Raw genomic sequence first — 15,464 nt, 5'->3', positions numbered from 1 at the left:
TTTCTATATCTAATAGGTATAGAAATTATCTATTATATATCTTTAATATTCTCCTGTATTAAAGAATTTAAAGACCAAGTTTCTGCCAAAATTAGTTTGGCTCAATGGATAGAGTGTCAGCCTGTGGACTGGAGGGTCCCAGGTTCGATTCCTGGTTTAACTCTGGTAGATTGACTCTGTTCCATGCATCTTCTTCTGGCCTTAGGCTGATAGAACAGCCCCTGCCTGGGATACACTTTTCTTGTAGTGAAAGGCAGGAGCAAGAGACCAAACCATACCATGCAAGCACATTTAAAGTTCCTGCTTGGATGTGGCATAGGTCAAGGGCATGTACTTTGGTTGCAGGCACATCCCAGTGAGGGGTGTGCAGGAGGCAGCTGATCCATGTTTCACTCTCATCGATGTTTCTAGCTCTCTATCCCTCTCCCTTCCTCTCTGTAAAAAATCAATAAAATATATTTAAAAAGAAGAAGACCAAGTTTCTAACTCCAGTTGAATTTTTTTATTAAAGTGCATCAGTAAATAAAGTGTTAACAATCAAGACAAGCTTTACTAAAACATGCACAAATAAAAATCCTCTATTTGTCCTGCCAGCGTGACTCAGTGAGCATCGACTTAGGAACTAGGAAGTCACGGTTCGATTCCTGGTCAGGTCACATATGCTGGTTTCGGGCTCAATCTCCAGTAGGGGGTGTGCAGGAGGCAGCCAATTGATGATTCCCTCTCATCATTGATGTTTCTATATCTCTCCCTTTCTCCCTTCCTCTCTGAAATCAATTAAAAAGATATTTTAAAATCCTCTATGAATCACTCAAAAGATGTTCTATGAAGTAATAGTAATCATGATTGGAAGCTAATTTATTCTTAACCACACACATTGAGTCTCAAATTAGGATATCCAATCATCCTGGTTACCTTAACATATGGGGCTAGCTGTCAATACCTGAATACTAGTCCCAGCAAGTCAGTGGAAAAATGATGTGATTTGAAACTAATCATTTATCCTTGGTGCCACAATTTCTCCATCTGCACTGAGAATTAATCTTCCCTTGGAGAAGATTTGTAAGAAAGTAAAATGTTAAGACCATACTTCTAAGCCTCAGAAAGCATTCACATGCATATTTTAAGTTTATATATATTTCAGAGGGGAAGGGAGAGATAGAAACATTAATGATGAAAGGAAATCATTGGTTAGCTGCCTCCTGCACGCCCTCTCCTGGTGATGGAGCCCACAACCCAGGCATGTGCCCTTGACCAAAATCAAACCTGGGACCCTTTAGTCAGCAGGGGACACTCTATCTACTGAGCCAAACCGGCTAGGGCAATGTGCATATTTTTAAAAGGGCAACTTACTTGTACTTGACACAAATTAATACTATATGGCTTTAAACGAAATAAATGACTGCTCTTTCTTTGAAAATTATCTTTTTACTGAAATTACATTAAAATTATAGTTTAATAGGGTTCATAATGATATGCTCGGTAAATTATTTTGATTGCAATGAGGACTGCCATCCTCTTCGGGCAAAATGTACAAAGTATTTAAAGCAATGCCATGCATCACACATTCACAGGACCTATCCATAAAAACAGAAATCCAACTGCCTAACAGCACAAGGAGGTGAGGCCCAAGCTCTGGTTAGTTTTGGCATGGTTCCTTTGGATATGGTTTGAAACGCCATCATGACTCCCAGAGAGGCTGTGGCTGACAAAGGACAGAGTATAAATAAGCCAATTTTGATTAGGTCTCCTGGCACAATTAAATGGCCTGGTGCTGTTATTAAACAGATTCAGTAATATCTACGTTAGGAGAAAGAGGATTTAAAGTAAAAAAGCTTGAAAATATAGATGGCAATTGTGGGGCTAGAAGAGAAACAAAATAATCCTGATTGAATCAGACTTTCCTAAAAAAACTTGTTCCTGTGGGAAGTATGTGATTCTGCTGTAAGAGAAGTTTAAAGAGGTTGGTACAAAAACCCTTATATTTCAAAGAAATGTGCAATACTTCTAGGTAGAAACAGTATTGCTAAATCTCCACATGACACTTTGAAACCACTAACAGGAAAAAAAGAAAATAAAACCATCATTAATCAACATAGAAGAAAAATGGTAAGCTGTCTTGCTGTTCAATAATTGATCATGCAAATGGACATGCCATATCAATAAATAAAATCTGTAGTTAATTGGTCATTTAAAAATGAATTAGATGAAAATGAATTTCTGCAGTGTACTCAGACATTTTAAGACTAAGGTAGTTTCAGAAAAAACATGGAACATCCTTGGAGGAGGCCTTTTTGTACTGGTTGTGACAGAGCACTCCATGCCCTATACAGAGTTCACAAGAAAATAATATTCACATTGACTATAGATCTCTTAGAAAATCAAGGGAAAACACTTTACACAATATACCTTTCAATAACATGCAGTATTTAGGTAATTGTAAATCATCATCCTTTACAAAGAAGGTGCAGGCACTCCAAAATTATCTTAAGAGTTAATGACTTTAGAAAGAGGTGTCAAAATATTAATTCTCAGCCAAGGATATGTTTTTCCTTGATTGGTTGCCTCCTGTATGTGCCCTGACCAGGGATTGAACCAGCAACCTTGGTATGTGCCCTGAAGGGAAATTGAGCCCGAGACCCCTGGATGCATGGGATGACACTAACCAACTGAGCCATACCGGCCAGGACTAGTGTCAAAATTTTAAATTAAAAAAAAAACAACAACTTAATTTCAAAGTTAGTTTTGCCAAACCTCTGATAAGTCCTAGGAGTACAGGGTGAGCAAGAAGAAAATATTCTCCCTCTTTTATGACATGCACCTCTCATGACCATGACGAATGCCATGGACCAGATGCCATCATAATCTTATCTGCACACTTGGGGCCAGCAGGAGCCAGGCTGGTTCTAGGTAAAACTAAAGCAGAGAGCAGTCCCACAAAAGAGCATGTGAAGGACGGATCCAACAGGAGATTTCCAAGGTCACTGGGCATCCAAATGACCCCAGTATAAGTTCATCAATTTTTTGTGATTCAGGATCTTAGCCTTGCACTGTCTACAAGCACCATGGCCCACAGGTCGCCCTGAACTACCCTGCTGTCCTTGGCCTGGGCCAGCTCTCCCCTGGACAAGCTGGAAATGAAGGCTGAATGAGCAGGGTAGGCAGAGCACCATTTATTGGAGCCAACCCCCACCGAGCAGATGCTTTGTTGACAAGAGCTTAGTGATTCTGGAGCAGCTCTTCCCAACAGATGGGCTGTGAAAACACCTCTCTTTCCAGCCAGATCTCATATGAACAGTGGAAATCCTCGGGCAGATCCAGCCTCTGGCCCAGCACACTCTGCAGGCAGTTATCCACAGGTGAAAACTCGGAGTCCTGAGGCCTGTCGTATCGGCGGCTGTTAAAAGCCTCGATGTTGGCCCTCAAGGTACATTCTTCTGCTTGGAAGTCCCAGGGCCTGGCATCTATGTCTGGTGGGAGGAGAGGAGAAAGATGTATACAACTTAGGACGCTGCTCCCCTTACCCCAGAGCATGGTCTAAGGACACCAACAATGGAACTGTTCAGAATTTCCTTTTCTGTAAATTTTTAAAACATGCAATGTTTTGGCCTTAGCTGGTTTGGCTCAGTGAGTGGATAGAGCTTCGGCCTCCAGACTGGAGGGTCCCAGGTTTGATTCTGGTTCAGGACACATGCCCTGGTTGCAGGCTCAATCCCCAATAGGGGGTGTGCAGGAAGCAGCCAACCAACGATTTTCTCTCATCATTTTTGTTTCTATCTCTATCCCTCTCCCTTCCTCTCTGAAATCAATAAAAATATAATTAAAAAAATAAAGGGATGTTTTGGAAAGGGGGTAATTGTCTCTCAGTTTATTTAATAAAATGGATTTTCATAGGATGGGGTATATGCTGGACTGGAGCAGTGCCTTAAAGTTTGTTACATCAGCACCTATAATCACATATTTTCTCACCCAAAATATGCAACAATAAATGCCACGAGAATAGAGTAAACGTTTATTTAGTTTTATTTAAACATCAGGCAACTCCTGGCTGTCGAGAGCGCTGAGAGTACTCACCGTTCCCGTAAGCCCAGTCGTCGTTCATGCGGTGGCGCACTTTCTGGTAAATGGCCGACATGGTCTTCATGTTGCTTTTCCTCCACTGGCGCCCCAGGTACTTGGTCTGTATTTTTAGCAGCTTCAGGACATAGAGTTGCAGCATGGCCTGCTTGACCTTGAGGGCCCGCTTTAAGATTGGAGCAGATTTAAACACCACCAGCATCTGCTCGTTTAAAGAGGAATGAGAGTGAAGAAAGACAGATAAAAATATAAAGTTAACTTGGCGTTTCCAACTCAGAGACACCTCCTTCATTTGGAGGGCTATAAATATATACTGCTGACCTGAGATTACCCGGGGGAGCTTTTGGAAATCTATAGTCCAGGCTCCACCAAGGAGGTCACTCCGTTTATAGTTCACAATGGAAAGTTTCTGGTATCTGCCCCATTCTTTTCTGTTATATAATATTCTATTATAAGGATACGCCATAAGTTATTTAGCCAGTTGGTCCTGTATTAACGAGCATTTGGGTTGTTTCTAATCTTTCATAATTACAAACGATGCTGCAATGAATAACCATAGAGCTGCATCGTTTGCGATTTGTGACTATAACTCAAATATAACGCTAACTTCCCTACCAGAGCTGCCCTGAGGGAGGACCCACATCTAGCTCTCTAAAAATTAATGTAAATACTTCTCTCAAATAGAATAAATTACCAGAATTGGGAGGGCCAAATCTTTTTTTTTATTTAATAAATATTAATATATTTTTATTGATTTCAGAGAAGGGAGAGGGAGGGAGAGATGGAAACATCAGTGATGAGAGAGAATCATTGATCGGCTGCCTCCTGCACATCCCCTACTAGGGATAGAGCCTGCACCCGGGGCATGTGCCCTGACCAGGAATAGAATCTCCTAGTTCATAGGTCAACACTCAACCACTGAGCAACACTGGCTGGGAAGGAGGGGCTAACACTTACATAGCATTCAGTGTCTATGTATAGAGCTTGCAAAGCAGGAAGTCCATACAAATTAACTGAAGATTTCAAAAAACTCTGTGAGATGGACACCTCCATGATCAGAAGTCCCACTCACCATGGTTCTGGAATGCTTCCATTTGGTCAGCTTATTGAGCAGCCTCAGAAGGTTGATGCAGGAAAAGAGGTTCCTCCAGCAGAACTGGTTGTTGTCTCCAGCTTCCTGTAATAAGGCATGCCCACCATAATCTCAACACCCATAGGACTTATTTCACTCAACACGCATAAGCCTAGAAGTTACTGTTGGTCGATTTAGATGAGACCTTCCATATAAAATGCTACCTCCTCACTATCCTGCTTTTCACACACTGAGGCCAAAACATGTAATGTCTTTCATTTGGTTAGAAACATTATACACAAACATAGGAACTTCATTCAAGCAAGCTTTCTTGTGTAGCTTTCTAATTTAGGATCAGAGAAGAGTTTCTTTTTACCCCATACACTGTGCACTTATATAATCTATGTTTGTAACTGCCAGACTTATTCTGGTAGATTTCAAAGTATGTTGGATGGGTCTGGTATTCATTGTGGTTGGGTTCTAAATATCAACCCACCCTCCTTTATTAAACCATATTGCAGCAAATTGCTTAATTCTCCAGCACGGGAAAAAAAAAAAGGCAGATGGTTAATGCTAACCAGGTGTTTCTCTTGCATGTTTCTTAATATCTTGTGAGCACCCAACAAGAAGTAACAGATGGATGTCAGATTAGAAACAGGTATATACTCATAGAAACATCATTTAGGGACAAAAATAGAGTCCTTATGGATTTGGAGGGCTTTAAATATATACTGCTGACAGAAGCTATATAAATTAATGAGTATGCATGATGGCCAAACTAACATCTTGGAAATTCCTCATGTCTACGAAGTGATAACATAATGCAGGAGTAGAAGATTATAGACGTGAACTGTTGTCTGGTGAATGTGAAATTATCTCTCCTCCCCCAAACTGATTTGAAGCAAACAAATGTAATACATGTAATGTGGACTGAACATCCAAGATTTTTGAGTGTATTAGGCTCATCTAAGATGTACATAAAACTACGGATCAAAAAGTTTCAGGGAAGGGTCAATGTGGGGAGAAGAGGATATATGTAATACTTTCAACAATAAAGATTTAATTAAAAAAAATTTTTAGGGAGCCCTGGTCGGTGTGGCTCAGTTGGTTGAGCATTGTTCTATGAACCCAAAAGTCCCTGGTTCCATTCCTAGTCAAGAATTTAATTAATTGAGCCTAAAAAAAGATATAAATCTTACTCATATAAATATTAGTCTTTTCTGAGTATAGAAGCCATTAGTTTAGACAAATAAACCATTACACTGAGCACCTATGTGGTGTAAACTTGCTGGTTACTTAAGCCTGTTTACATAGGTTCACACAAATACAAAACAAACTATGGTTACCAACTGAACCACCAGGTGCCACTGTTGCTTCATAGAAAGGAGATGAAATACCTAACATGAACTTGTATTATTATTAAGACTAGACAACGCTTTCATCCACTCTTGCATAAAAATGAAGTCTTCTCAGAAGCATTACAATTAGTTAAATAATTTTATGCTTATATCCTAAAAGGTCATTCAGAAGAGATACAGAGAACACATTGTACCAAGAAACAGATTCAGGTCCTGGCAGTTGTGGCTCAGTTGTTTGGAGCATTGTACTGTACACCAAAAGGTGGCATGTTCGATTCCCAGTCAGGGCACATACCTGGGCGGGTTTAATCCCTGGTGGGGACATGTATTGGACACAACTGATCAGTGTTTCTCTCTCACATCCATTAAAAAAAAATAGATTTAGGTCATAAAAGCTGACTATTTTCAAATATCCTACTAACAGAATTTTAATGCTATCCATGTTCCACTTTCTCATTTCAACCTTGAATGGCAGGGAAGCAGGTCTCTATCCTTGCTCTGCTACATTCAACTGTAAAATTTTGGCCGTTACTTAACTCTCTATCCATAAAACAGTAATACTAACCTCATAGTTGTTTTAAAGATTGAATAATGTCATGACCATAAACAAGGTTAGACAACTTATTACCTCTCTCTGCAAGGGTAAGGAGCGCCTCTTGGCTGCTGAGACCACATCTAAGTAAGACAGAATTTCTGCCCTGGTGCTAAAAGGGTGCTAGACTTAGTGTCTCAGGACATGGGTCTTTCTCTAATTCAGGGTCTGTCATGAATGAGACATGAACCATGAAAAGTCATTTTATTCAATGGACATTTCTCATCTTTGAAATAGAGGCTTGGGCCAAATAGCTCTCAGGTCCCCTCCAAGCTAAAAATCTATAAAACCTGTACCATGGAAGGTATCATTCTGTTTTTACATAATAGACTTTTTAAAAATATATTTATTGACTTCAGAGAGGAAGGGAAAGGGAGAAATAAAAACATCAATGATGAGAGAGAATCATTGATCAGCTTCCCCTACCGCCACTCCCCCTCTCCCCTCACTGGGGATCGAGCCTGCAACCTGGGCATGTGCCCTTGAATTGAACCTGGGACCCTTCAGTCCGCAGGCCAATGCTCTATCCACTGAGCCAAACCAGTGAGGACCAAAATAGACTTTTTGATGCAACATTTTGCAGGTATTAAAATTGGGGTTGTGGCACACATGTGTGCTGTCATCTGACCACTCAGCACTTGTTGAGCTCCTTCTATATACCAAACGTGGTGCTAGACTCTGGTGATATAAAAATGATGATAATTCTATCTCTTACTTCAAGGACTTTTCAGTCAAATGGAGAAACTGATACAAATTCCACTGCAACGGGGGGAGGGTAAGGACTGAGGAATATCTAAGGAGCTGAGGCAATGCCTGGTGAGATAGACACTTGGTCTTCAGTATGCTATTCATCAGTCAGTTTCATGGAATTAAGAATAACTCTGAGGGCCTTGGCCCGATTGGCTCAGTAGGTTAGGTATCGTCCCATGCACCAAAAGGCCCCTGGTTTGATTCCCAGTCAGGACATATGTCCGGTTGTGGCCTCCATCCCTACTAGGGGGCATGCAAGAGGCAGCCTATCGATATTACACTGTCACATCAATGTTTCTCTCTCTCCCCCCCTCCTCCCTTACTTTCTCTCTAAAAATCAATTTAAACATGTATATTTTTAAAAAGAATAACTCTGAGGGACTTTTCTGGCTTGCCTAGAGCTGTTTCCAGGATGAAGAATTTTCTGGGTCATCCTTCTGTGGCTCTATTGACTTTTGCCTCAGAGATGTAGGCAGGTATTTTCCGAAGCACCACTCCTGGGTTTTATAACCCGTATGGAAATGAAAAGTGAATGGCCTGTGGCACTGCAGAAAGGCAGATAATTATTTGGGATGACCAGAAGAGATTCTCCTGCCATTCTGCGCAGATGTTCACATTCAGTTTCATCCTAATTATTGTCCTAAAATTTCCTCTCCTCCTTAGTGTTCTTCACTGACCCTTTTCTTGACAAAATGCTACGTACAGCTTTTCCAAACTATTCTCAACTGGGTCAGCAGATCTAAACCCCTCCTGGTGCTGTGCTATTGCTAATATGCCTTTATAAATCTGAGACTCCCAAACCAGGGCAAATGGAGTTAGAGAAGCAATGGAAGAGCAAGTGCCAGCCTCTGCTACTTGGCATTTCAAAGGCAACCGAATTCGCATCTGCTTACCAGACTCTCCGTAGTCAGTTCTGGCAAATCCTGGATGGTACAGCAAGGGTAATCCAGGACCGAGATGCTGCAAGATGCAAAGATAAGGACAGGCTTTAGGTAAATGGCAATGGCAGGAAACAGCTGTATGATAAAGGGCAGGGGTTATTTCTCTCCAGCAGGCCCTATTTATTTCCCAAATTGCTTAGAGACCTTAGCTGAAACTGAGGGCTTTGGTGCCAGGCAACTCCAGCTCCAGTCTCCTCTCTTCACGGAGAGGAACTAACAGAGTGCTTCCAGCTGGCCCCCATCTGGCAGAGGCAAAAGAGAGCAGAAAGAGAGCTCGGGATGGCCATCTCTCTCCTTCCTTCTTTAAGGGGATATGTGAACTGGTTGGATTTGAGTTTCTGTATTTAAGTATATGCTTGTGCATATGTGTGAATGTAATGGTGCTCCCAGAGATGCTGCTGAAACTTATTGCACTTAACAAATTGTGAACGTGAAGATGCAACGCAGATTTCTGTGTCTCTTTCTGAAAGCCAGGAGCTCTAGGGAATAATAGCATAAGCTACCCCTACAGGAAGCTTGAGACAGGCAGCATCCTACAGCAGGGCCAATCTATTGTAGTAGCTCAAGAATGGTAACAGCATCTGCCTCTATGGGAGCTGGAGGCTCTGAGGTGAACCCAGGGAAGCAGGAAAAATAAGGCACCACATGATGACAGGAACAGTCCCTGTCAAATGACATGTGTCAAATGACAGCTCTTTCCTTCCCCTTCTCCCTTCTTCATTAGTACAATGCAGAATTAGGTAATCTCTGATACTTCTGGTTGGGACACTCCATGAGGTTTATACACCAATCTTGCACTAGCCCGTGTTGCTCAAGAGTGTTGCCCTGGGGACCAAAGGGTCATAGGTTTGATTCCTGGTCAAGGGCACTTACCTGGGTTGCAGGTTCGATTCCCAGCCCCAGACATCTCACATCAATGTCTCTTTCTCTCCCTCCCTCCTCCTCTCCCTTCTACTCTTTAAAAATCAATAGAAAAAAAATATCTTCAGGTAAGGATAAACCAAAACAAAACAAAATTGAAAAACTACCAATCTATCTGAACTAATGCAGTTGGAAATATATAAAAGACGTTGCAAGCAGGGGCTACAAAGAAGAGTATGGGGTTTCTTGGACCTGTCTCTATTTTGAAAGTCAAACTCTATCTAAACAAAAGGCAACAATTTATCCCACTAGAAATGTTTGCCTTTGTCCAGGAAACACACCAAGATAGCCTAGGAAACAAAAGGAGAAGAGGGATCAATGGCTCTCTCTTCAATGTTACTCATCATCTTAATTCACTCTACTAGATTCTCCCAGGGTTGCCAGTTCTCTGCTGCTCCTTTAGGAAGAACATTCTGGGCTGGCTTACCCACTCAGCTATCCACCTCCCACTGACAAAGCCCCACAGCAAAGTAGGTGCTGGTGACCAGGAAATGGGGGCGGGAAATCAATGATGGATTTATTCTAATCTCAGTGAATTGAATTCTAGCCTAAAGGGGAATAAAAGAAAGTTACAAGTTTCTACAATATCTAGCGTGTAAGAGCCACTAGAAACTGCAATAATGAGCTGTGGGTGCTCTAAGTTTCTCAGGGATTATGCAATAGTGAAGTATACCATGGGTGGTAAACAGGAAGACCATCTTATCAAGGCCAACCTTAGCAAATGGCATAGTCTGGCTCTATCACTCTTTCAACTCCAAATGATCTCGATGGGCACATATTGGATTGTTGGCCCCTCCTCTTCTAGGCCCAGGAGTGCATTTGTCTCCTGAACCCAACTTCCCAGCCTCAACTGATTGATCCAGGGGCAGACCTCTAACCCTGGAAATGTGGAACAAGGATTGAGAGCCGATTCAGTCTGAGTGGCATGGGTCAGGACATGTTGAGCTCGTGTGAGCATATTTTACTGGGAAACAGACACTACTACCATGCTTCCCCGAAAATAAGACATCCTCCGAAAATAAGACCTAGCGCATGGAAAGATAAGACATCCCCTAGTGCAACTTTGGGAGAAAAAATTAATATAAGACACTGTCTTATTTTCGGGGAAACAGGGTATCTGCAAGTGAGAGAAGACACTGGAGTGGAGGTACAGGGGCTTGGTGTCATAGAGAGAGGTGGAGGACTTCCTGGGCTCTCTATACTATAGACCAACCAACCCTGAGGCTCAGAGCTGCATCCTTGTCCTAGGTTCCTCAAGATGATCTACCTCCCATTTCCTCCTAACAATTTATCTCCTATGCGTGAACCAGGTCTAGCTGGCTTTACTTACTTACAAGTAAAAAGGCTGACTGATACACAGAGGTGCCTTCATGAAGCTGTGGCCCCTACCTAGCCCAACCTACACTTCCATTTTTCCTGGTAATTCAACTAGCAAGTCTTAGTGTTAGTTTTATTTTTTGTTAATCCTCATGGAAGGATATTTTTCTTTTTTAAAAAAATATATTTTATTGATTTTATCCAGAGAGGAAGGGAGAGGGACAGAGAGCTAGAAACATCGATGAGAGAGAAACATCGATCAGCAGCCTCCTGCATAACTCCCACCGGGGATGTGTCCACAACCAAGGTACATACCCTTGACCGGAATCAAACCTGGGATCTTTCAGTCCACAGGCCAATGCTCTATCCACTGAGCCAAACCGGTTTTGGCTGAAGAATATTTTTCCATTGACTTTTATAGAGAGTGTTAGTGAGGGGGAAATACAGAGAGAAATATCCACATGAGAGGGACACATTGATTAATTGCTTCCTGCACATGCCCCAACCAGGGCTGAGGCTTGAGCCTGCAACTGAGGTTCATGCCCTTGACCGGTATCAAACCTGGGACCTTTCAGTCTGCAGGCCAATGCTCTATCCACTGAGTCAAATCAACTAGTGCTTAGTGTTATTTTTAAGGTGGCCAGTGCATAAGTCTCCTGTAGTTAAAAAAAAACAAAAAACAAAAACAAACAAAAAAAAAACAACCAAACAACCCCTGAATTCTCCAATGCTTCCTTCAAATAAGAAAAAGTATTTAAATCACTCTGATATATATTTATCTTAACTAATGCTTATAAAAGCTCTATGATTCAGTCAGAAGAGATATTATTTTCATTTTAAAGAATGAAATACTGTGGTTCAGAGAAACAAAGTGTCTTACTTGAGATTACATAGCTAGCAAATGGCAGATCCAGGCCAGGAATGGAGGCCTCATGACTTCAGGTTCTGTGTGAGTGTGTGTGTGTGAGTGTGTGTGTGTGTTTTAAACTATATATAAGTAAGCTGCCTCTCATGGAGGAATTTCAGGCAGTACTGACATACTGGTGAGGCACCATCTCCTATCCCCTCCCCAGTCAGTCCAAGTAATCTGCCTTCTACTTTAGAAACTTTGCCTCTGTTGAAGCACTTCTGGTAGACTCTACTGATTCACAGGCTTCCAGTTCTCATGGCAACAGCAAAGTAAGGAACAAGGATCTGTTCCGTGACCTTCCCTTTCTGCCATGTCCCCACGTGGCTGGAGGAGTGGAAAGCAATTTGTATTCACAATTGTGATCAGAAAGCAATTTGTGTTCTGATCCTGTCTTTGCTGCTTCCTTAACAAGTCTCACTAGCATGTTAATCTTGAGCAAGTTAATTAGCCTAAGTTGTTTCCTAATTGGTGAAATGAGAAATAAAACTTGTTGTAATACCACTTAAAACTGCTTTGGAGAGTAAATGAAATAATGGATAGAAAAGTAATCTAATTTTAAAAATTACTAATTAATCTATCTATTATTTTTCAGTTACAAATCCTCTATAACACTTTACAGTTTACAAAGTCGTGTAACTAATCCAACTTATGATCTATACTAAGATTGGGACTGGCCAGACAAGCTATAAAGCTGAAATTTCACCGTTGTAGTTTTATTACTTTGAGTCATGACATTTTTCAGTTTTTAAAATTTTAAAAATACATATATCTTTGTGACGAGGCCAAATCATATACCCCAGCAGTTAACACTTCAAGGAAATTAAATAGTAATAGCTCTAAAATAGAATGAACTTTGGACACCAGAACTGACAGGCTCAGAAACAATGTAATTTTTCTCAATCATCCCAAACTAGCCCTTTTGAAGTAAAATGGTCCAGAGTCCATACCTGTTTTTAGCAGTGATGTAGGACAAAATATTTTGATTGAAGAATTTCAGGATCAATGGAATGCAGTTGGCAAATACCAAATGTTGTGATACATATTCAAACTGAATTAAAAGATCAAGGTGGAAAGGGCTGCTTATTTGGGGTAGAAGAAAGGATCTGTATGAAAAATAAGCTAATATAAATCTAATATCCATCCCTAACGATATCCACTGATCGCCTGTGTTACCAGTCTTTCTGCCTGGGAAGGAGGCAGTAGTCTCCAGCTCGTCCATCCATCCTGCATGGAGGGGGACAATCTGCAGTGTCATATAGGCTGCAAACTCTTAACCAAAAGCACACAACATAAACCGGAAAGAAAGCCCTATTACAGATCAGCAGAATTGCGGTGAGATTTGCTTTAAGCTCAACAGGAAAGGAAGGCAACCCCGAGGGAGCTGTCTTCCACACCAAAGCCCTGGCTCACAGTGTTTCAACTGTTACTGATACAGCAAGAACAGGTGCAACTCACCCAGCAACTGCTGGCATCACTCAGCCGGCATGGAGACAACACTTAACCAAACGGACCACTGGAATGTGGGCTCCGGTGCCAGTCTGTATGGTTCCCTGTACTTAGAATATCATATTGTAATGGACGAATCAACAAGAGCCCTTCAGTCAACAGATACTGCAAGGAAAATAAGTCGAGGATCTCTTTGATGAGCTTAACCACACAGCACAGGGGCTTCACTTTGCTCTTCTGAATCTGGATGGGGTTTGTGTCCAGGAAGACTTAGTGGAGACAGCTGCCACTAGGATTTTGCCCAAGATACACTGAAGAGCATCAGACACAATTTTCTCCAGATCCAGAACCTAGACTACTAGGACAGTGCAGATAATGGGTTGAAAAAGCAGAAAATTGTGCTGTTTTATATCCTCTATTGTTCCTGATTACCAAAAAGTAGCCTTGGTAGCAAGCTACCAAGTGATGGAAAACTTTTTCCAGTTTTATACGTGCCTTGTCAAGATTCACTGACACTGATACACACTGGCAAAACCCATAAGCCACCCACCTGTCTGTCTGTTGATCCACCTACTGCCACCATGAGAAGCAAACAAACACACATCCTCAATCCTCTCTACTAGGACCGCTATCTCCCACCAAGCCCAGCTCCTCCCAGCCTTGCTGCTGCTCTCACCACCCAGGACACGCTAACACACCTACAGATGTTTCTGAATGTACTAAACCCGCCACGGACACAAACCCTGCAGGGCCTCCCCTGCACTCTGAGGACCTGGTCTCCCACCAGCAAGCTTGGGTTTGACTTCAGAGGAGGAAAATAGAGCAGGGCCTCTGCAGGAATGACAACCTCCTCTCTCCCATGATCTCACCACAGCGACCATCCACTCACTGCTGCCATCTTCCCCCTCACCTTGGCAAAGCTACAGAAGAACCAAGTCTAAACTCCTTAGCATGGCAAACAACGCGCTTATGAGGAAACAGGTACTTAATAGCTGTGCACTCTCACATGTGTTATTAGGTGCTCCCTGTTGTTCCCTCCAGCCTTAGGGACTTTCACAAATTAGCTTTTCTGCTTGAAGTGCTTCCTGGGCTCTTTCCTCAACAACATTGTAGCTAATTGCTCAACATTGTAGCTAATCTCTCTTTAGGACTCCGGTTGAAGTCACTTCACCTCAGGCTGGATTAGGCATTTTCCTACCAGCCAATGTTTAACTGTACTTACCACTCTACGATTGGACATTTATGTATCTGTATCCTTTACAAGATCTCTAAGCCCTTAAGAGCCAGAACTGTGCCTTATTCAGAATTATATCTCAAATGTTAGAAAGATGCTTCACACATAGAAAACTATTCTTAACATGCTCCTCACTCCTCCCAACCCCTCCCTCATTTTTGTAGAAAGCTTGAATCCTATCATCCATTGTTTTAAAGCTGGCTGGGCAGAGATTCCTACCCACAACCCTCAGATAATGTTCAAAGGACATAGACATCAACACCTTTCTAGAACAGCTCCCCACACCCCACACCATATCTCCACCCCAAGCTTGTACAACAGCCACCAGTATTTTGATTCCCTGAGTGAGACAAAGAAAAGGCTGAAAGATCCTCAGCTGGATTACAAGGACCCCCGTGGCCCTTTAGGAGACAGCGCCTAGTGGACACCAAGACCGTGGAGAAGGGCTCCCAGCTGCTCACCTGGTAGATGTGGTTCAGTTTGAAGTGCTTGAGGAGGAGCAGCAGCAGGGCGGAAATACTCTTCACAATGATCTCCTTGTGCCTGTTCACGTCGATGCCCAGCTTCATGCTCTGGAGAACAGTGACGCTACGATAGGGATAGGAAGAGCGCATCTACATACATACATATCTGGATCGGATACAATGTACACAGGAGAGACAGAGCTTAGGAAACACGAATTCCTGTGCTAGGGAAACCTCCAGTTCCTGCTGATAATCCTGTTTGGAGAAAAGCTCCTCTGATCCCTGTTTCTCCCTCTCCTTTAGTGAGCTTGTCCCTTGGCAATGTCCACCCACAAGCCTGTGCAGCCCGTCACTGGCACGCATACTGCCCGCCAGACCCTCC

At 42.2% G+C, this 15,464-nt stretch overlaps 1 protein-coding gene across 7 annotated transcripts in view; it reads right to left on the bottom strand.

Moving 5' to 3' along the window:
• Positions 1-487: 487 nt before the first annotated feature.
• STRIP2 (striatin interacting protein 2) overlaps positions 488-15,464 on the bottom strand; it is a 38,757-nt gene continuing 23,780 nt past the window's right edge. For 5 of the 7 annotated variants that reach the window (XM_036426691.2, XM_036426683.2, XM_036426665.2 and 2 more), the window contains 6 exons: positions 15,080-15,206; positions 12,886-12,986; positions 8,743-8,809; positions 5,150-5,254; positions 4,075-4,279; positions 488-3,470 (listed from right to left, as the gene is read on the bottom strand). In XM_036426691.2, the coding sequence (XP_036282584.1) occupies positions 3,220-3,470; positions 4,075-4,279; positions 5,150-5,254; positions 8,743-8,809; positions 12,886-12,986; positions 15,080-15,206 (856 nt within the window). In that variant the 3' untranslated portion in view covers positions 488-3,219. The remainder of the gene's footprint in view (positions 3,471-4,074; positions 4,280-5,149; positions 5,255-8,742; positions 8,810-12,885; positions 12,987-15,079; positions 15,207-15,464) is intronic. The other 2 variants (XM_036426732.2, XM_036426717.2) reach the window with 2 other exon arrangements.

The sequence above is a fragment of the Pipistrellus kuhlii genome, unplaced genomic scaffold, assembly GCF_014108245.1.
Source record: "Pipistrellus kuhlii isolate mPipKuh1 unplaced genomic scaffold, mPipKuh1.p scaffold_m20_p_10, whole genome shotgun sequence".
Lineage (NCBI taxonomy): Eukaryota > Metazoa > Chordata > Mammalia > Chiroptera > Vespertilionidae > Pipistrellus > Pipistrellus kuhlii.
The sequence above is the reverse complement of the archived record's forward strand: the minus strand, read 5'-3'. Positions and strand labels throughout refer to the sequence as shown.